At 37.5% G+C, this 22,603-nt stretch overlaps 1 protein-coding gene across 2 annotated transcripts in view; it reads left to right on the top strand.

The window, feature by feature from the left end:
- The window catches only part of ATP8A2 (ATPase phospholipid transporting 8A2), a 355,224-nt gene that overhangs the window by 311,357 nt on the left and 21,264 nt on the right, over positions 1 to 22,603 (top strand). For both annotated transcript variants that reach the window (XM_088140682.1, XM_088140683.1), the window contains 2 exons: positions 13,051 to 13,139; positions 20,233 to 20,337. In XM_088140682.1, coding sequence (XP_087996808.1) covers positions 13,051 to 13,139; positions 20,233 to 20,337 — 194 coding nt within the window. The remainder of the gene's footprint in view (positions 1 to 13,050; positions 13,140 to 20,232; positions 20,338 to 22,603) is intronic.

The following is a 22,603-nucleotide window of genomic DNA, read 5'->3' as shown; positions in this document are numbered from 1 at the left end:
GAAACATGTAACTTTTTCAAGGCAAATGTTTCCACCGTTTGTATCATCACTGAGCAGAGATTAACTATCCACTTAAAATAGGGAATGCTCTTTGCTTCACAGTGTAATAGGAACTGTTGAGGATTTAAGAAGGAAGGTATAATCTAGATACTTTTCCCACTGTGATAATTACAGAATCTGTTAATTAAGGCAAACTTGCCTAGGCTGCGAAAATGTGGATGACCCCTAGATACAGAAACGTCTCTTTTTTTTCATCAAATAGTCATCCATACTTTTAAAACCCAGAAATGGCAGCCCCACCACTAATATGGGTCTCAAACTCATGGACCACAGGCTGCAATTGGCTCTCAAATTAATATTTGCAGTCTGCAACAATATTCAGGAAAGAGTAAGCCCTGTGGAGCAAGGATCTCTCAGCTGGGGAACACTACCCCAAAGGATGGCAACATTGCAGCCAGCCGATTTCACTGTGAGGAATAAGTAACATGAGAGCAAAGTAGATGGATGACTGGATGAAGAAAAGGAGGGAGGGAAAAGGAGTCCACCAATGGCATAGAACAATATAAGTGTCTCTTCTTAATGCAAACACTGAGCAAGAGAGTGACTGTAGAGCTTGCTGATCTCAGGCACCATAGATCTTCTTTAGGCTGAGAAAAAGACAACCCTGAGGTACTGTCACAGCCATTGCTAGAGCCTTTTTTTCCCCCTAGCCTGCCACCATCACCACCACCAGTAGCAAGGAGTTGGTGGGAGTAGGCAAGACTTAATCCAGCCTGCAACAAGAGCCTTGATGAGAAGCAATCTCCTTTAGCCTATGCACATGAACCAAAAGCTGATTTCAAACAATACCAGAAGCTTTTTCTGCATCTGATGAAGCTAACACTGCAGATCCATGTGGATCAGTGAACAAAGCTATTACATCAACTAGGACTGTTTTGTCATCTGAAGTTTGGCATCCTTTCATGAAAACAAGTTGTGCAGATTGAACCATTGTAGGTAATACCTTCTGAGGTTTTCTTGCTAATGTAGCTGTTAAAATCTTAGTATCAACATTAAACAAATAAACTGGATGATCTCGTATGTTGCCTAGAATCCTTACTGTTCTTCAAACTTACAATAATATAAGTGTCATAGTATGGAACTTGTAAGAATTTATTTTCATAAGATGTCTGAAATATCTCCAGGAATATAGGAACTTTCTCCTGAATCTTTCATACCATTCTATTGTTATTCCATCTGGTCTCAGATCCTTTTTGGATTTCATCATATCAATAATAACATAGAGTTCCTGTAGAGTTAAGGATGTAGCCAGCTCTCCTGAATGTATATCTGAATTTTTTTCTCCCTCTTCCCAATACATTTGTTTCATTTGTTTTAACAAAGATTCTGTATCAAAGGCATACAATTGGTTTTGATCTACCAGTTTGGTAGATCTAAAAGCATGATATGTTTCTTGAGTCAGTTAAACGAAGTATTCTTTCAAGGTTTGTTTTACTTTTGATTCAAGTATCCTACACTGTGATCCATGAGGATCTTTTTCTGCCATGAAGCATAAGCTATTATTTTATCATGAAAAAATGCTTTAAATGTATCCCAAACTATTCTCAAATTAGATGAACTTCTGTTTATTTGAAAGAAACACATATCTATGTCTTTGTTGTTGTTGTTGTTATTGAACCACAAATACAAAATATTCTAATTTAAGCCTGGTGCCTTAACTACTACACCAGACTGGCTGTCTGGCATTAGCTTTAGGAACTAACTATTATCTGATCTACTTGTAACTCCAAAAGATTAGCAAAACAATTATATAAAATATTTGGTTTATCTTTAGTTGAATCATAAATATTTATCCACACCCTCCAAAGATGTCCACATTTAACTATACTAAAATTATAGAATGATGTTCAGAATCTAAAATCATTCAACTATAAAATCAGATGATGCTGTCATTAAAATTGCCACTTCTCTGGCAGATTTTGAATTTCTGTTTTGGAAATCTGTTCAATCCATTTTCTTGCCTCAAATATCTTTTCATGGAGTGGCAGGCAGACCAGATCCCAGGTCTAAATTACAAATGCCCATAGTTTCAAGAGACTGAATCTTCTTAAACAGTATCTTGAAAGTTATTGCTAAAGAAAATCTTAGTAAAAATTAACCTCCAAAATCATTGAATAACAAACCAAAATGGAAGAAGGAAAAATAATTAAAATATGTGCTATTAAAATATCATTTTCAAAACTGTTATCAAAACTAAATATTTTCTGGGGAAAAGAAAAAATAATTAAAATTAAAATCAAAACTTAGAAAAAATTGAAAAAAATCTGTGGATATTAGGACTCCCATTAGGGACATGCTAATAACTGAGACCCTCTCTCTCTCCCTTAAAGCTGCAATAGGAGAGAGAAAAGAGACACTAATAAAAAAAGAAATTCTGTGTAGTTGGCAAACCTGTGACCCACCAAACCAATAGATAACTTCTGAGTGGACTGGTGTGAAATATCTACACCTGCCTGAGAAGACTTCCGTTGTTTAAAACAGTTAACAGGCTTTTCAGGATTATTAAATTTCCTCCCACCAGTTTCCAAGGATAAGACAAATATTGCTGGATTTAGAAATAAAGTCTTTATCCCTTGTTGGTCTGGCCATGAAATGAGCATGGTGGAATTCTCTATGCTTCTGTACCACTCTGAACAGCAGATCTGGAAACCCCATAAACTGCTTTCCTTCATATTCCTGCAGGAAAAGCTATGTACTAAGATACAGTTTGTTTTCTCACCCCATCAGCTACAAACATAAAGCTTGTGGACTGCATATGAAGGTATTTAGTTAGCTGAACATCTAATTAAACTGCTTCTTCTCCCACTTTTGGTAATTTAGGAAAATTAAAATGCCCTGTAAGCTTAAGAACCAACCTCTTCCTTCTCCTCCTCCTCCTCCTCCTCCTCCTCCTCCTCCTCGTATTGTTCAGCCTGGCCACCCACCCCTATGGTGTGGCTTCCAATAAGGCTGCAGTGGAGCTGGGCAGTGAGGCTTCAAGTGCAGAGCTGTCTATCTCTTCCTTTGCGCCAGGTGGAAATTTTGGGAGGCTGATTCAAATGTGAGCTAAGGAGAAAGCTATGTTTACCCCAGAAATGCCCCCTGATGTCATTTCTTGGAATGTAAGCAGAATTTGGAGATTCTTGTCATTTTAAATTCATTTAATAGACGTTTTTCAGATCCTGGAGTTATGACTGAAAACTGAAAGGAAATATGGTGAGGTAAAGAGGCAGTTCAAAGAACAACAAGCTAAGATGGAAGCAAATAAGAAATTTATTACTGCTTTAACTGCTCAAGATATAACAGTTACTAAAGAGCTGGTGTCTGACCAAGGAACCTTGGACCATATCCAAGTTCAAGAAAGCAGGGGGGAAAATAATTTGCTTGGACTCTTTTATCAACAGTGTAAAGAGACTTTAATAGAAGCTATTAAAATGTTTCATGGACCTGTTTCAGATATATTGTGCTGAATCTCTAAAGGCAGCCTAAGCATGCCATCTAGATACAGACCTTTACAATTGATTAATCCTGTGTCACTGAATTTCTCTTGTGATCTGGCTGAGACAAAATTATACAAGCAGCCTCTATTGCCCTTCTTGTGAACAAAATGTTTGCTATTATTGCTGGAGGCAGACTGATTAGAACAAAGAGCCTTCCAATTTAATGGACTGGTGCCTCAGAAACAGCCATGTATGTCTTCAATTCCAACTGAGAAATCCAGTCATTATCATTTGAGTAAAAGGTGAGGACAAGATGGCACCCATTCTCCTTGGTTGCCAAAAGATTAACCACTTGAAATATTTATAGGGTCTTATCTTTGCTACTGAGTGCTTAGTAGTTCTTTGAATTGAGGCATGTGAATCCCTTGAGCTTTAGACTTATATCATCCTGAATTATTCTGAGTCTTTAGTGGAGAATTGGCACTTTAAATCTTCTAGCTCTTTTGGCACAGCAGTGCTCTCATCTCATCTCATCTCATCTCATCTCATCTCATCTCATCTCATCTCATCTCATCTCATCTCATCTCATCTTTCTATGGGTCCTGGAATTTGGAAGTGCACAATGATGTTCAGAATCCTTTTTATTTCTCCTAGAAATATGTGGCTACATGGAAAAGATTCCATTGCTTTTTAGTTTATGTTACAGATAGCGTTTTGACTGTTGGATGCAATGGCAATATAATTTATGTACATATTTTTCTATTACAGCACTATCCATCTTTGTGCTGCCATGTGCTTAACAAACATTTTGTACATGCATTCCAGATTACTTTCCTTTTTCATTCTGGCCCTTCTCAAAATCTGGTGGGTGATGAATGTACCCCTATCATCAGGGATGCATTTTTGCCCAACAGTTGAAAGATGCTCACAGTGTGCTAACTAATAAAAACTTTGATAACACCTTAGCTGTCAGTAACAAATGAGTTTATTGTACAAGCCAGGAGATCTTGTGAGGGAAAAATATCTGAAGTAGAAATAGGCCAAAAAATCCTGCTGATTACATGGGAAATAAGATCACTCTTTCCCTTAACTTTGGAATCACGTGTGATACTTGATTTTTGTTTTCATGACTAAGGTTTTCTAGCTAGCAAGAAAAAACAATTTCCCCTGTTTAACTTTATTTTCTGTATTTCTTGTAATACTCTAGTTAACAACACAATAGTCAAGCTTAGGGCAAACTGAAAGGCTGACTCATACAAGAGAACTCACCAGTGGTAGAAGTTAACCTTGTTTAAAAAGTAAGTTTAGAAAAATAGGATAGACTTGCAAGCCTAAGGTAAGTCTGGTTCTAGTTATAAAGTAGAAAAAACAAATTTCTGAAATGCTAGTTTAAGTCCATAAAACTGAAGATGTAAATCATTCATCATCTGAATTATCTGACTACTCCATGCTTGTAGGATTGGTGTTGTCATACGGTATGTCTTCTAATTTGCACCTCCATTTAGATGGAGGAAAGAAAGATTTAAAGTGGTGGAAGCTATTGCTCTATATTCAGAGTTCACTTGCCAATCAGTTACTGGGTGCACTAGGGTTTTTTAAGTGAAATTTACCTGAGCATGTGTCTCTTGGGGTCTTAGTGTCTAAGAATAATATTGTGTCAATATTATTCTCTGAAGCAAAGAGTATCTGTTTTAGTAAAAAGAAGAAACATCTATTACAGGTTAAACAAGTGAAAATAGTATCAAAAGAATATAAAGTTATCAGCTAGCATAGCTGTCGATACATAAATCTAATACAAATAATTGCTTACAAGGTCTTTTTGAACTATCTAATCAAGAGGTCCTTTTGGGACAGCTAGATGACCTTTGCATACATTCCCTATTATACTTTTCTATCTAATTATTTACTTAAGTATTTATTTTTCATGTTTGATATATAGTAATGGACAGATAGCCTGAGATAATACTATTTCTTTTCTCAAATCGTAAAATATTCTTGTGTCAAACATTTTTATCAATGTATACGTTCTTGTGATAGATTAATGTGGATAATTTACAGTCCAAAAGTTTGCAATCTTTGTGCCTTGTTTCTTATCATTATTTTTTACAGCTTTCTGTTACTTTTTAGAGGTCTGCTATCTAAGAAACACAAAAATGAATGAATGACTTTGATACCTTAAATTTTGTAATTCTTCACAGCTCTAGGTTCACTAACATGATATCACCAAATGCCAGGCAAAGGAATATAAGATGCTTTTACTCAAAATTGTTGTCATTTTCTTGCCTTTCCTGCACTCATATCTGCCAACATACCAGGATCAAAAATAGAGGTATTGTATCAGTTTAGCAATATGTCATACATAATGCAACATGCAACTACTCTATGATGTGTGTGCGTGTGCATTTTGCCTCTCAAACTCTAAAAGGTATAGTTCCAAGAAAACAGTAGTATTTGAATTGTGGGAGAAGCTTTCCTTAATCCCAAGCCAAATGTTCTATATGCCAGTAGCACTTTCATCTTCTTTGGGTTTAGTTTCAGGTTTCAGTAGGGGGCAGTTATATACAAAGTGGGTGAGGTTTTGACTGCAGAGTTACAGCCACCATCTTGACTTCTTTGACCTCTCCAATACCCCTGGAGCACTTCTAGAATGCTAGTCCTGTCCTTTGATGTTATGTTTTAGAAATCTTCCAGATTTAATATGAATGCTTCTCTTCAAAACAAACCCTGAAAATTTGTAAGATTGGTGGGAGTCACAGGCCAGAGCTAATCATCAGTTGAGGTAAAGTTATGGTGCTTGAGGCTTCTATTATCCCCTTTAGACCTCACTCAGAATGCAATTTGCTTTGTATAATTTGTCTACATGGAGACATGGAAAGTGTTGATGTTTTCCTTGTCTGAACTTGCTGGCCAGGTTGAAAGTTGTGTTAAGAAATTCAAATCTCTGCTCTTCTTGTGGACATGTCTTTTAGCTTTGCCTGCCTTTCTAGGCCAGGATGAAATAAGAAAAAGTTCACAGCCATATTTAAGATCAGGAACTTAGCTATAGTGACAGAACTTAAGAATATAGCACAGGATGTTCACTATTTACTATTTGTCATGCAATAGTCCAGTACCATTGCTATTAAGATTACTAATATTAAGATCAACGACAAAAAATTACAGTGTTGTATGCCTCTGTTCAGAATTCCAGCCAGACAATCATGTGTTCTCCTCCCAATCCAGTTTTAACAACAACAATTAATAAACATTCAGGAGCTATTGGTCATGCTGAACTTTCAGCCTTTCCTTATTTTATGGTGAGGAAATTGTCTAGGTTATTTTTCTTACAGATTTCTCAATTTCTGCATTCCCTAGGATTTCTCAGAGCTTGTTATCTCTTTTTCTTATACATAAATGAAGCCATTCTGGTTACATTTGGATCCACATTTCAAAAATATTTTAGTATTAAGGGGTGTAGATAATGAATTTCTAGAGTGCCAAAAAAATCTAAGTACTTTATTTAGAAATCTGTCATGGATTTCTTTTACATAGAAAAGCCATGCTCTTCCAAAAATGGATTTAGCTACCCTTTATCTTAGCTAGAAAAATCAGTAAATGTCAATGCATAAAAATCAGCTTATTTTTAGAACAGTTATATTAAAAACAGTATGGTAGGACTTAAGTAATATGAGTGGCTATATCATTCTTATAAATAAACAACATAACATAATATAAATAATACAAATAAGGTAAATAATAAATAAGATATGATTGCAGTTAAGTAAAATGAAATTAGGCAATTGCCAAGAAAATAAAATATTTTAGGGCTATTTATACCCCCCAAAGCTTTTCTGGGAAAAAATAATGTAAATTGCAGTATGTCTAAAATTTGTAAAATAGCTTATGATTTTTCAGGGCAATTAAAAAAAAGAAAATCCCTTTACAATTTGATGAATTTGTAAATGTGTAAACTTCCCAGAGTTGCTGGGAGTCAAGCAGCATATAGATGTTGTTGTTATTATTATTTTTATTATTGGTAAAAAGTTGATTCATATATATTCCGATGTTAATTTGTACTTGTCTATGAAAATTGATGGTTTGGGAGTTATATAACCAACCCATTGTTCTGTTCCTTGAGATACCACTTTGCATTTGACTCCAAATTAGTGGATTTTGGTACATGGATAGTGTTCTTACACCATTTTACACCAGATCACACTAAATTTAGTTGAAAATGAATAATGAGGCTTCCTACTGTTACTGAATTCTTGGTGGAAAAAAGATATGACTAACTTGGCAGAGAGGACAGAATATTCATAGTTTATATTCTGTTGATACCAAGTGGAGTTTGTAGCATTTGGAAGTTATTTGCTATCAGATTACCTTCGCATTTATCTACATTGATTTATGCATCAACAACTGTCTGACCTATACCTTATCCATGCTACAGTAAAGATCATGTGGATCAGCTGCAGTTCAATAGATAGCCAAGATAAAACTGTCTTACAACTGTGTATTTATAAACAGAAGATATATATATATATATATGTAATGGAAGCTGAAAAGGAAAGCAAGTTATTTATATTATTAATGAGACTTGTGTAGTAACAATGCTATGGGTGTTCTTGTCATACCTTAAAGAGTGCAGTCAATCATAGGACCTCTTTTTCTCTTTTTAAAGATCCTGAATAATTTATTTTGGATACATTTTTGAACAGGTGCTTCCTCTATATTGTGAATAGCTTAAATGAGAAACTTGCTTTTTGTCTAGGATTCTCAGCTGAAATCACAGGGCTGTCTGACATAGGCGTTTATATATTTACTCATCTGTGCTAATGCTGACAGCAGATCCCCACAGTTGGCCTGGACTGGAGATGGAACAGATGTTGGGGATTATGAAGAAGGCCTCAGAAAGGCTTTGGACCTATGTCCTTGCGGAAGTAATTAATTGCAAAGATACAAGTAGGGTTTGTTGGACCTCCAGTGTGGAGTTCTAGAGAACATGTTGCAGTACAACCTCTATTAAATACTCCAACCCAATGTTTTTCCTTGCAATGTTAATTAGAAGGAAAACATACATAGTAAAGCTATCAGATTTCTTCCTCCTCTTCTTTCCTACCAAGGCCTGCAGTTATTGATTACTGAGAGCCACAATTGTTTCTTACATCCTGAAATGTAGCCTCCTTGGCCTAACATCTGAGAGGTTTTCAAGGACAGAAGAATTCTTACTGATGTATGGGCAAATTTAGGCAACTGGATTAGATTACTTTAAGTCCAGTATACAGTGGAATGTAATATCTCTTGATGAGACTGAGTATACATGCAGCAATCTGAAGGGTGCATTAGTCAAACTAAGCAAGATGTCAGGGAGCATGGAAGAGCAAGGTGACTGACTTCTCTGCTGTACAAGAAAAACTTACCTGTATTTCCTTCAGGAGGTACTCAGAACCTAAGCATAATGATCTGACAGCTGTATCTATTATCTAAAGCTTGATAAAGAACCACTTTTTAAAGGTTCTTCAAGTTAGAAACACAAGTCTATCAAAAAAACAACCCACGCTAACCAAGTGCTCCATTACCAAAGTAACAACCCAACTGCCCACAAGAAGAGCTGTGTAAGAACATTATTCAGATGAGTTGAAATGCACTGCAGCAACCCAGAACACCAGAAAAAGGAAACAGACTGCCTACACAATATCTTCCAACAAAATGTGGCTGACCACTCAACCCACTACAGCACAGCCAACACAAGCTACGAAAAGGATAACACTGCCATACATCAAAAACATCTCAGAAACAGCCAACAATTACAACCACATGGCATCATCATAGCACACAAACCAACTAAAGCCCTTCAAAATATCTTAAGTAAACCAAAAGACCAGTAGCCCAAGAAGAAAGAACTGGAGTCATCTACAACGTACAGCATAAGGACTGTAACAGCCACTATGTAGGAAAGACGGGCAGAAGACTAGCATCCATGAACACCAACTAGCAGTCAGAAGACAAGATGAAAAATCCTTACTCTCAGAACACATGGACAGGTTCAACCATAGTTTGAACTGGGAAACTGTGAGCATCTTAGACTAAGCTAAATCCAAAAATGTGGGGGGATTCCTGGAAGCTTGGTATTCAGACAAGGCAGCCATCGAAAGGCACATAGAGACAAACAACATCTACACACTATTCAAAAGAGACAATAGAAAGGAAAACAAAAGACCAGAACATCTCCTCACCAGCAATCATCACCCAGATAAGCAGGAATTAACACCAGACAAATAATTAAGCAGAAAACAATACCCTAATCAAGGAACTACCAAGAAGAAAACCACACCCCTACCAATACTGACAGAGCAAGCTACTGTATATAAACAGTGAGCAAACCCCACACTCACTCACACTGATGATGTTACCTAGTTGGGTAATGAAACGTCTGCAAGCAAACAACCAAGCTCAGAAAGCACCAAGGACTCCACAGTTCATCACTGAGCTACATATATTCTCTTATATTGGTTACTAAGAAATGATACATCCTTGTTCTAGATTTGGCAATGTGCTTCCCAGGACTTCTCAATTTTTTCCTAGCATGCTTGTAGACAAATGGTTCTATGAAGCCACTTGCCTTCAGTGATCTTATAAATGTATCTTTGGTTAAGATCTGATAGTGTCTTTTGTATTTTTTTGTTTTTGATATTTAAAAAAAAACAGGCTGCTACAAATGTTTGTAGTAAAGTATCTTTTCAAGGTATTTGATCCTCTTTCAAGTCCCTTGTTATGATATTTCCCCTTATAAAATATATATGATTAACTTTACAAGTGGAAGTGGAAAAGCATAGGATGGATTGGGGAGCCATTTAAAAAAATGATATAGGAGATGTACCTACATTTTTGCTATTTTTATGGTGGAAAAGAATGTTTAAAAGATGTGTTTGTGTAACAGTGATTAGAGCAAAAATGAGCAAGGATTCAAAGGGATAGAATATGTGAAAGGGCTGTAACTCAGTGATAGAGCACCTGCTCTGTATGCCAGAGATTTCAGCTTCAATCCATGAGTTTTCCAGTTAGGGCCAGAAAAGACCTCCACTGAAACCCTGGCAGCAGAATAGAGTTTGATGATTAACGAGAAAGGTACATTCCAGTGTAGCATCACATTAGAAAAAAATGTGTAGTAATAGTGTGTCTTCTAAGTCAGCAGTTTGCATTAATATTCTTCTGTAAATGAGAAACATTGTGCTGAAATTGGCATCTTAGAAACCAACTGGTACTTGTCCTTATGTCTTTGTCTTGTAGGTACAGGTACAGGGCTATACCCTTTATTCTCTGAGTAGAAAATATGATATGGTTCACTTGCTGCAAATAAGCAATAATTGGATCACATGGGTGAGAGTGGTGGCATTCTAGTGAATTGGCAAAAGCCTTGATTCATGTTTCCAAGGAATGGCTGTAATTCAGTAATGAGCCCCCTCTTTAATGATAAAATGCCCCCAGTTCAATCTGAAGTATCTTCAGAAGTCTTAAGGCCTCAACTCCTATGTCTTAAAGTACCGACAGATGCGGTCAGGTACTTTCCAGATTGTTTGGACTATAACTCCACCATCCCTTGCCCTGCCTATTAAGTAGGACTGATGGGAGTTGGAGACAAAGTCTCTCAAAGGCACCATTCTGCCCATCTTTGTTGCAGACAATGAGTCTGAGTGTAAAGAAACTTCAGAATATTCCAAATGTATGGCAGAAGGTCATCTATGCCTATGACTCTGAAGAAAAGGATGACTTTCCTACTACCTGACAAATCTCTGAAAAGCAGCCCATTACAGAGACAAAATTTAAAGGTTACCCTTGTGATATATCTCTGTCTATATGCCACATGTTCTCACCAACCATGCCAATCTATATGTGTGCAATGTTTGCACAGATGTATGCATATACAGTAGAAGGATTTAAATAACAGCTTTGGGAGGTGGGAAATTATATGGTTAATTACTTGCTTGTTGGTATTATATACAGACATTTGGCTTCCTTCAGTAAATTATGAATATTTACTTATTTATTTTACATTGATTCCTATGACACCAATTTGATATGTAAATATGGAATTATTTCACATTTGTCTTTGATGGGTGTGGACAACAGTTTGTTATTTTACTTGAAATATATATTATTAATATAAATAAAATTCTCTGGTGGATTACAAAGATATTAAACACAGTAACATTATTTAAAAACAATGAAATGTATTCATTAAATAGCAAGGAAAGAAAAGTATATAACTCATCCTAACCCTTTTATGTTCTTTCTATGTATTTTATTGAGCAATAGCTAGTTTTACTGATTAGCTAGGAGAACATGTACTTTGAATGAGGCTGAATTTAAGTGGCAGAATCCAATATATTGAAAATGATTCTATTTTTAGAATGTTTACTTCTTATTTGTGTAGTGTGTTCCAGAGTTTCTCTAAATATCTTAGCATGTTTACTTGTGCTAAAGAATTTGCCACATCTCTGCCATTCTAGCAACAGGGTAAAGAATTAAGCGTCAGGAAACTGAGAAATATATTGAAAATTACTTGTCTGTAATTCTTGTGGTCCGATGACAGTTTTGAGGCTAAACATACTTGAATTGTAAAATGACCCCCAGCAAAACTTCCAAATAAAACTGTCATATTCTAATATGAGTCTTCCCCAAACTGGTGTTCTCTAGATGTATTAAACTACACTAATTTTATGCCAAAAAGAGTCCAGACATCTGGAATACATTAGCCTGGGGAAGGCTGGTATAAGACACATCAGTCTCTCAGCAATCCAGAGATCTATTTAAAATCTATACTGATTTATCCAACATATGTTCCACCATATCAACTCTAGGTTCTGCAGCTGTCTGTTTAGTTAGCAGAGTTAACAATGCAATATACTTGGGAGGCCAGAAAAATGGACAGTTTGCTGGAGAAAGAGCCTCAAGTGATGTAAATGGACTTCTCTGCTGTAACCAAGCATAACTGCGATTTTTCTTCTAAAATATAAGTTTATAATATACAGAGCTGTTCTGTCACTGAACAATCCCAAGAAACATATTATCTTTATGAGATAACATTTATAGTGATAAGAATAATGTGATATTGTGAGAACAGCTTATGTGCTATCATCAGCCATTTTACTATTTGTAATTACCATAAGCTGTCCTGAAGGTCTACTGAATTAAGGATGGGAACACCTGAAGGCAGAGAAATCTCCTTATACAAAGGCGTATTGGGATCACCACTAGGCCTTTCCTTCCTTCTGTAAAGCACACAGGAGAGCTATTCTTATCTAGAATGCCTCTAGAAAATGTTCCTTTCATGCCTTTCAGTATCAAAATTCAGATAGTGGGGTTGCACTGCTGCATGCAAATGTTGATCTTAGATTTGTCCCTTCAGGGGCACACTTGTTTCTCCATCCTTGGGAGGGACACTCCTAAGAAATCTGATTGAGAAACATCTTCAGATTTCACAATTTAGGTTATAGCTTTCTTAACAACAATCTCATCTTACTGTTTCATTTCAGTCAACCAAAAAACTGTCATGTATAATTAATGCTATATTATTACTGCATTTTTACAGGCGGGAATGGTATTGAGATGCGGACACTTCTGGATAGGTTTATTGCTAGTGCCCACAGCGTGCCTTGTTAAAGACGTGGCATGGAGAGCGTAAGTTATTACTTACATTCTTTTGAAAAAAACGTATTTGTTTAAACTTAAAATATTTCAGTTTAGTCCTACAGCTGCTAACCCTTAATCTCAGTGCTAAATCATTTAGATTAGCACAGGGTGTTAATCAGCACCAATGGTTCTTTTTCAGGTTCTCTGCATATATGTAGCCATTTATTTTCCTAGACAACCAACAAGTTCACTTCCTGATCTATGAAGATACACATATCACTGCTATTAATGTATATATAAAAGTCAAAATTAATATAGGATGGTGCTTAATGATGATGAATATTTAAATGCAAAATATGATTTTTTTTCCCCCCAAATGAAATCCCTATTTGTTTCTAGCTCCTTCCTCCCCTTTTGCTATTGTTTCATCTTAACTGGACAGAATGTCTTTAAGCTCCATGACTTTTCTGCTTCTGTCTAAAAGATTATGTCGAGATGCTTCTTGATAGATTGAGTACAGTATCAGATATTTCAGCTATTGCAGTGACATGAAGTGGTGGAGCATAAAAGTTTAAAACTATAGCTTGCATTCATGACACTCAAATACAAGCATTATAACCTAAAATGTTCTTTACTCATTGTGATACAAAGAATACAAAGGGCTTGTTGATGCATTGGGTTCCTTGCCAACATTTCCAAATAAGACCATAGTTTAAATTTATTGGTTGAGTAGGGTATTGATTTTAGAGTCCTTTGCTATGTTTCATTCTGCACATAGAAGATGGGCCTCTGAAGAAGAAGCAAAGTGTTATCAGGAAGAAGACAGCTTCTTGTGATCTTCTTCAGCATCCCAGGTCTTGAAGACTTAGTTATCTCCAACAGCTATTAGGGATTAAAAAGAATTCTACAATGTGTTCTGATGGAAATAAATGTGGGAAATAAATGGGTTCATGTTCAGATAACCTTCAGCAGGACAATTCCAACTAACATTGTTCTTCCATAAGAAAACAAAATCTGCAGTAGAAAATTGGTATCCTTAACTATCTAAAAAGTAGAAGGTGGCTAAGAAGTTTATTTCATCTTCTTTTAATTTTTAAAAGACCCAGTACTTATAGTAGGGCTGAGCTATTTGCAAATTGGAGACCTTTTCTTCAACACTTCCTGAATGGTCATGCAATCATGTACATTTTTCTGTCCACATAGTCAGTGCAGGAAGTGCTGGAGAAAGGAAGACGCTGATTGCCAAAGTTCATTCTGACAGGCTTTTTAAAACTGTTAAATAAAAACAAGAGATTGCTTTGCAATTTATTTTTTTAAAGGTGCAAATCTCTCTGCCATGTCAGTTCTATTAAGTATGTCTGTGTTCTTTAAAAAAAAATCTTAGAAAAATATACTGGGCAAAAAAATCTGTCCCCAAAGGAAACACATAAACACTATCTTTTCCCACTCATCTTATATTGAGTTGATGGTACTAAGCTTTTGAAGATGTAAAGAAAAAGTTAGCATAATGTAACCATATTTTACTGACAAAGTGTCTGTGAGTATAAAAAAATATGCATTGCATGGGTGATATTGTATTGCATAGCTTTTATGCTATAAAATCTTCTGGTGGCCTATTTCATCAGTTACACCCAGGATAGTATCAAAAGCTGAGGTAGGTTTTGCAGCCACTGCAAAAATAATATTATCTTCTGATGCCTTCAAAGTAAAAGACAATCATTAAATTAAATGTGAGAAAATGAAGTGGAATATCAAGATCTCTCTCTCTCTCTCTCTCTCTCTCTCTCTCTCCCTCTCCCTCTCCCTCTCCCTCTCCCTCTCTTTCACACTACTATATCTGGGCTGCAAAATACTGACAACCAGTAGATGATAACAAGGAGGTTCAGAGATTGTCTTGCTATCATCTAGTGGATTTTTAGATTTTGTAGTATAGATACACTACCTCTGTGTATGTGTGTGTGTGTGTCTGCATATGCCTGTGTCTGTGAATGTGTGTGGGTGTGATATATTCCCATAATATGCTTAATTCAGTCAACCACTAATTTGAACAAATTTCTTACTGGTGTATCTGATAGCACACAGTCACTCTAACTGGAACAAAAATTACCAAATTTGATTCCCAGTAGGTATGCATTTGAGGATTCTAAAAATGTCTCCCCTTCATGGATCACTGCCTTGTCGTGGCGAAGGGGCTTGCCTAACTCAGTGAGGCCATGAGCTATACTGTGCAGGGCCACCCAAGACGGACAGGTCATGACAGAGAGTTCTGACAAAATGTGGTCCACTGGAGAAGGAAATGGCAACCCACTCCAGTATCCTTGCCGAGAAAACCCCATGGACAATGTTAAAAGGCTAAAAGATATGACGCCGGAAGATGAGCCCCTCAGGTTGGAAGGTGTCCAATATGCTACTGGGGAAGAGCGGAGGGCAATTCTAAGTAGCTCCAGAAAGAGTGAAGCGGCTGGGCCAAAGCCGAAAGGACGTTCAGCTGTGGATGTATCTGGAAGCGAAAAGAAGGTCCGATGCTGTAAAGAACAATATTGTATAGGTACCTGGAATGTAAGATCTATGAACCAAGGCAAGCTGGATGTGGTCAAACATGAGATGACAAGATTGAACATTGACATCTTGGGAATCAGCGAACTGAAATGGACGGGAATGGGTGAATTTAATTCGGGTGACCATTATATCTACTACTGTGGGCAAGAAACCCTTAGAAGAAATGGAGTTGCACTCATAGTCAATAAGAGAGTGGGAAAGGCAGTAATGGGGTACAACCTCAAAAACGACAGAATGATCTCAGTGTGTATCCAAGGCAAACCATTCAAGATCACAGTCATCCAAGTCTATGCCCCAACCACTGATGCTGAAGAAGCTGAAGTTGACCGGTTCTATGAAGACCTACAACACCTTCTAGAACTAGCACCAAAAAAAGATGTCCTTTTCATCATAGGGGATTGGAATGCTAAAGTAGGAAGTCAAGGAGTAATCGGAATAACAGGCAAGTTTGGCCTTGGAGTACAAAATGAAGCAGGGCAAAGGCTAATAGAGTTCTGTCAAGAGAACAAGCTAGTCATAGCAAACAACAACACAAGAGACGACTCTACACATGGACATCACCAGATGGTCAATACCGAAACCAGATTGATTATATACTTTGCAGCCAAAGATGGAGAAGCTCTATACAGACAGCAAAAACAAGACCAGGAGCTGACTGTGGCTCAGATCATGAGCTTCTTACTGCAAAATTTAGGCTTAAATTGAAGAATGTAGGGAAAACCACTAGACCACTCAGGTATGACTTAGATCATATTCCTTGTGAGTACACAGTGAAGGTGATGAATAGATTTAGAGGATTAGATTTGGTAGACAGAGTGCCTGAAGAACTATGGACGGGGGTCCGTAACATTGTACAGGAGGCAGCAACTAAAACCATCCCAAAGAAAAAGAAATGCAAGAAAGCAAAATGGCTGTCTGATGAGGCTTTACAAATAGCAGTGGAAAGAAGGAATGCGAAAAGCAAGGGTGAAAGGGAAAGATATAAGCAACTGAATGCAGATTTCCAGAGAATAGCCAGGAGAGATAAGAAGGCCTTCTTAAATGAACAATGCAAAGAAATTGAGGAAAACAATAGAATGGGGAAGACTAGAGATCTCTTCAAGAAAATTGGAGATATGAAAGGAACGTTTAGTGCAAAGATGGGCATGATAAAGGACAAAAAAGGCAGGGACCTAACAGAAGCAGAAGAGATTAAGAAGAGGTGGCAAGAATACACAGAAGAACTATACAAGAAAGATCTTAATGTCCCTGATGTCCACGCTGGTGTGATCACTGACCTTGAGCCAGACATCCTAGAGAGTGAAGTCAAGTGCTCCTTAGGAAGCATTGCTAACAACAAAGCTAGTGGAAATGACAGTATTCCAGCTGAGTTATTTAAAATACTAAAAGATGATGGTGTTAAAGTGCTGCACTCAATATGCCAGCAAGTTTGGAAAACGCAACAGTGGCCACGGGATTGGAAAAGGTCAGTTTATGTTCCAATTCCAAAGAAGGGCAATGCCAAAGAATGCTCAAACTATCGCACAATTGCACTCATTTTGCATGCTAGCAAGGTTATGCTCAAAATCCTACAAGCTAGGCTTCAGCAATACATGAACCGAGAACTACCGGATGTACAAGCTGGGTTTCGAAGAGGCAGAGGAACTAGAGATCAAATCGCCAACATTCGCTGGATCATGGAGAAAGCACGAGAGTTCCAGAAAAATATCTACTTCTGCTTCATTGACTATGCAAAAGCCTTCGATTGTGTGGATCACAACAAACTATGGCAAATTCTTAAAGAGATGGGAATACCAGACCACCTTACCTGTCTCCTGAGAAATCTGTATGCGGGCCAAGAAGCAACAGTTAGAACCGGTCATGGAACAACCGATTGGTTCAAAATAGGGAAAGGTGTACAACAAGGCTGTATACTGTCACCCTGCTTATTTAACCTATATGCAGAGTACATCATGAGAAATGCCAGGCTGGAAGAATCACAAGCCGGAATTAAGATTGCAGGGAGAATCATCAACAACCTCAGATATGCAGACGATACCACCCTAATGGCAGAAAGTGAAGAAGAACTAAAGAGCCTCTTGATGAGGGTGAAAGAGGAGAGTGCAAAAGCTGGCTTGAAACTCAACATCAAAAAAACTAAGATCATGGCATCTGGACCCATCAATTCCTGGCAAATAGAAGGGGTAGAAATGGAAACAGTAACAGACTTCATTTATTTGGGCTCCAAGATCACCGCAGATGGAGACTGCAGCCATGAAATTAAAAGACGCTTGCTCCTTGGGAGGAAAGCTATGGCAAGCCTAGATAGCATATTAAAAAGCAGAGACGTCACCTTGCTGACAAAGATCCGCATAGTCAAAGCTATGGTTTTTCCAGTAGTAATGTATGGCTGTGAAAGCTGGACCATAAAAAAGGCCGAGCGCCGAAGAATTGATGCCTTTGAACTGTGGTGCTGGAGAAGACTCTTGAGAGTCCCCTGGTCTGCTAGGAGGTCAAACCAGTCAATCTTAAAGGAAATCAACCCTGATTGCTCATTGGAAGGATCGATAATGAAGCTCAAGCTCAGATACTTTGGTCACCTAATGCGAAGAGACATCTCTTTGGAGAAGACCCTGATGCTGGGAAAGATTGAAGGCAAAAGGAGAAGAGGACGGCAGAGGATGAGATGGTTAGATAGCATCACTGAAGCAATGAGCATGAAACTGAGCAAACTCAGGGAGGCAGTGAAGGACAGGAAGGCCTGGCACGATATGGTTCATGGGGTCACGAAGAGTCGGACACGACTTAACGACTAAACAACCAACAACCAAAAAATGTCTAATTGCCTGGATAATATGATATTCATTCAGCTTCCAAATTATAATATGTATATATAATTATGTGTAATAGCATTATGTAAACTATATGTTATTTAGTGAACTGGGAAGCAGAGCACATAGCTGATAGCATACTATGGTCTTATTTCAAATTGAATAATATGGCTGCTGAATCCCAGGGAGTTTTCATCAGTAAATCAGTTGGGAAGGGGGAAACAAGAGTTACAGAACAATCATCTATTTTTTCTTCTTATATTAGCCCTATACACGTCAATAAGATCTCAACCCATTTCAGTCTGTATTCAAGGCTGGAATCCCTGATCACTTTTTTGGATGACAGGTAGCAGGACTAGGATGGGGAGTTCAGCCCTCCTGGTCCTACTTGATCTTTAAACTCAATCATCATGTCTCTTCTGATCACCTCTGGAGCCTGGAAGTGGGGGCATTGTTTTGCTGTGGTTGTTCTCCTTCCTCTGGGGACAGTTTCAGTTAATGAGTTGGGCTTATTGAACTCTAAAGCCCTATGTTACGGGGTGCCACAGGGCTCTATTTTCTCACTCCTATTTAGCACTTACATAAAGCCACTGGGAGGGATCATCTGCCAGTATGGCATATAGTATCAATAGTATGTGGATAATATTTAGGTGTATATTTTGGCCCTAAGCCAAATGATGCTGCTGAAGTGCTATCCCAGGGCCTGGAGGCTGTATGTATTTTTATGGGGAGGAACAGACCCAATCTCAGCAAGATGAAGTGGCTGTGGTTTGAAAGCCAACTGAGACCAGTGATATTCCATCTTTGATTCTGGATGGATTTGTGCTCTCCCAAATTAAACTGGTTCACAACTTGCTGGTCCTTCTGGGCTCATAGCTCCTGATCAAGGAGCAGGTGGCAGCGGTGGTTAGAAGGACCTGTGCACAATTCCTGTCTGGTACTTCAGCAGTATCAATTTTTGGATCAAGAAGCACTACTCATGCTTTGGCCATACCTCAATTGGGCTATTGCCACTGTACATGTGTCAGGCATTGAAGATCACCCAGAAGATACAGTTGTTCCAGAACACAATGGTTCATGTAGTTAAGACCCCCTCTCAGTTTGCCTGGAGAACATAACAACTATAAGAGCTGCACTAGTTGCCAGTTGACTTCTGGGTGTAATTTAAGGTGCTGGGTGTTGCCTTTAAAGCAATACATGCTCAAGACTTCCATCTCCCAACAGTCTCTACCTGCTAAATAAGATATAGCGGAGATGGCATCTTTCAACTTCCATCTTTGAACTTTGAGTGTTATCTTCATGGACCATGAAGGTGTATTCATCCAATAAGACATTTAAAACGAACAATGGAAATCTCAGCTTTCTTTATGTGTGTTTGTACATACATATGTACGTACATATGTATGTTTCTAAGAATTGTTACATTCTAGGAATTACTTTTTGGGTGTTGGAGTAGACTACATAAAGGATGGAACGGAATTGTATTTTATTTCTATGAGTATTTCCTGTATTCTGTACACTTGTGGTACCAACACTCAGGGGTAGCTCGACCATATATGTATCCTTGAGAAGGTATTCATCTTCTTTGGCTGAAATTCAGTTGTGTTCAGCATCTTCTGCAACTTTGCAAGAGATCCAAGGACAATGCATGGCCTGTTGGCCAGCCCAGCCATTCCTGCTGTCTGACCTTGAACAGGAAACCTGAGTCTCATGTAGTCAATGAAAGTTGATGTGTTAGTTTCTTTGTTTTGTGTCTTTCTCCTACAATGCAGGGCCAAGCATACTTATCGTAAAACTTTGCTGGAGCAGGTTCAAGAGTTGGAAGCTAAATCCAAAGAACTGAGGAAATCTATGCTGCGTGATAGCAATGGAAAGAGGTGGGAGCAATTCCATCTTAACTGGAAGCATGCCAAATCCATTTTTCCCCCTTCTGCTGCTGCTTCATTATTTTTGCCATGTGTTGCAATGTAATGGTTACCTTCAGAAGAACCATGTTATTCATTTACATTTTTTAAAAAAGCTTCCATCTTTCACTGCTCCATCCCTTATCTGTTGATACATGAGGCCAAATGCAAGGCTCTACTTATAGTCTCTTGCATGATAGCTTGTCATATTTTTGTTAGACATGCTGCCAATCTGAAGTTTTATTTCAAGTCACTTCTTCTTTAAAATGCTGGCTTGGCTGGTTGCATTGTGGTTTTGAACAAAAATATATTAAGATCATATTAAAAACCAGGGATAAAGAGCAGATATATCTTTTCAAAATGTTTTACTACCACCACCCTGCTTAAAACGAATCAGAGTGGTTGAGGAAAGCTAGAGAATATATTACTTGATTACTTAGTATTTGATCTCTAATTTATGGATAGGAAAGTATCAACACTCATTCAAAATCACCAGGATCTGAAGAGCTATTTTAATCTTGTTCAGAGACTTGACCATTCTTAAAAGGAGTTCTTTTACCTTTTAACAATAGGCACCATATAATTTTTTTTCATTGCTGAATCTGATTTACCATTCTTACTCTTGTCTCATGTTATTCAATTGCTGTATTTTAATGTGTTTTATATGTCTTAAGCATCCTTGAGAATACTTGGTTATTAGAAGGGATACATCCTTTTAAAGGAGATAAATAATCAGACAGCACAAACTGCTTTTCACATTTAGCTTGGTAGAAAATGGTTTAGAAACAAGCTTTGCTATGCGCTTTGAGTGGCTAAGAGTGACTGTTACAGAAACAGAAGTCCAAAGCTTGGTTGACTGCACAAAGTTAATCATCCAATTCTTTGAATTCAAAATAACCTCTGAATATTTCTAATTTCAACATTTATTTATTTTGTCCCATTGGTAGTTTCAAGCATTACCCCACTGAACATGGGCTGATTCCAAGGCTGATATTTGAGCATGCCACAATCTTCTCTGTTAGCACAAGAATTATTTCCATAATTAAGAGAATGATTGGCCAGCTAACAGTATCTTTCAGCTTGTTACAAATTTCACTTTTAAACTATTAATCAACAGAGTTCTCCTCTGGATGATAACTTAAGTGCTTCTGTATTGTCACTTGATCCTATGGAAACTAGAGCTAATGCATATACTATGTGGGGATTTTTTTTATCTGATGTGAAAGACATTGAAGAGAGTTTTGTTGAGCCTACCCCCCCCACTTCTCTGGCTTCAGAGGGTTCCAGTGAGCCCTTTTTATAATGCAATTGTGCTTCAGCAAATGGGAAAGTGTCACAAGTTCAGAAAGGTTTTGTAACTCATACTTGTGCTCTTCAAACAATATAGCTCTGTGTGGTGTGTAGAGGAACTTCACAATAATTAAGCATGATTTTAACAAACCTTCTCAACAACCAAGGTAAGTAGAAGGGGGCTTCAGAGAGAAATTTCAGCCTTGTAGGGCACGATCCCTCTTGGGCCAGGCTCATCTATTCCTGGGTAAACGAATTGCCATATTGTAGCTGCTGCTGAAGCAGATGGAAGAATAAAAAGAATAAATCTATGATTCCATTTCTTTCAATAGTGCTGTCAAATCACAGGATTATTGCTAATATAAATACAAGATTCCAAGATCTGATTTTTTTTTTTTTTACCCAATTGTGTAATGTCACCCAGTTGCTTAGATTTATGTCATTGTTGGAGGAGAGCCACAGTCCTAAGAATTAGGACTGGTAGCACATTTTCAGACAAACAGTTTTTATTAAAAGCCATAAGCTTTTGTAAACTAGAGCTCATTTCATGAGCTGCATGGAGTGGATTTATGTGTTTGCTTAGATCTGCCTTTCCCAAGCTCAGATATGAGTTGGACTACAATTCGTATTATATATAGCCCATTTAACGCATCAGAGACATGCCCCGCCCCCATCAGTTGAGGAAAGCTGGCCTAGGCAATCATTTCTGAATTTAAAGAATAGATTTCTTTCTGTATTCTGTTCTGAAATGCTTTTTTGTGTGTCTAGACTCTTTGTACACTTCTTACCTGTATATTTATGCAATAAACATCAGAGCGTTGTCTGACTGACTTTTGCAATGACATTGATTATAGATAGTTGCAAGTATAAGAGAACTTACTTTGTTCTCATTCTGTACTAAACATAGTCCATTGTATTTCAAAAACAGAAGTCAGGATCTCTGACTGCA

This window comes from Python bivittatus, unplaced genomic scaffold, assembly GCF_059951505.1.
Source record: "Python bivittatus isolate LINGU-HERP-01145 unplaced genomic scaffold, Pbiv_v1 ctg000340_np1212, whole genome shotgun sequence".
NCBI classification, from domain to species: Eukaryota; Metazoa; Chordata; class Lepidosauria; order Squamata; family Pythonidae; genus Python; species Python bivittatus.
Note: the sequence above shows the minus strand (reverse complement) of the source record. Positions and strands in the feature narration are given on the sequence as shown.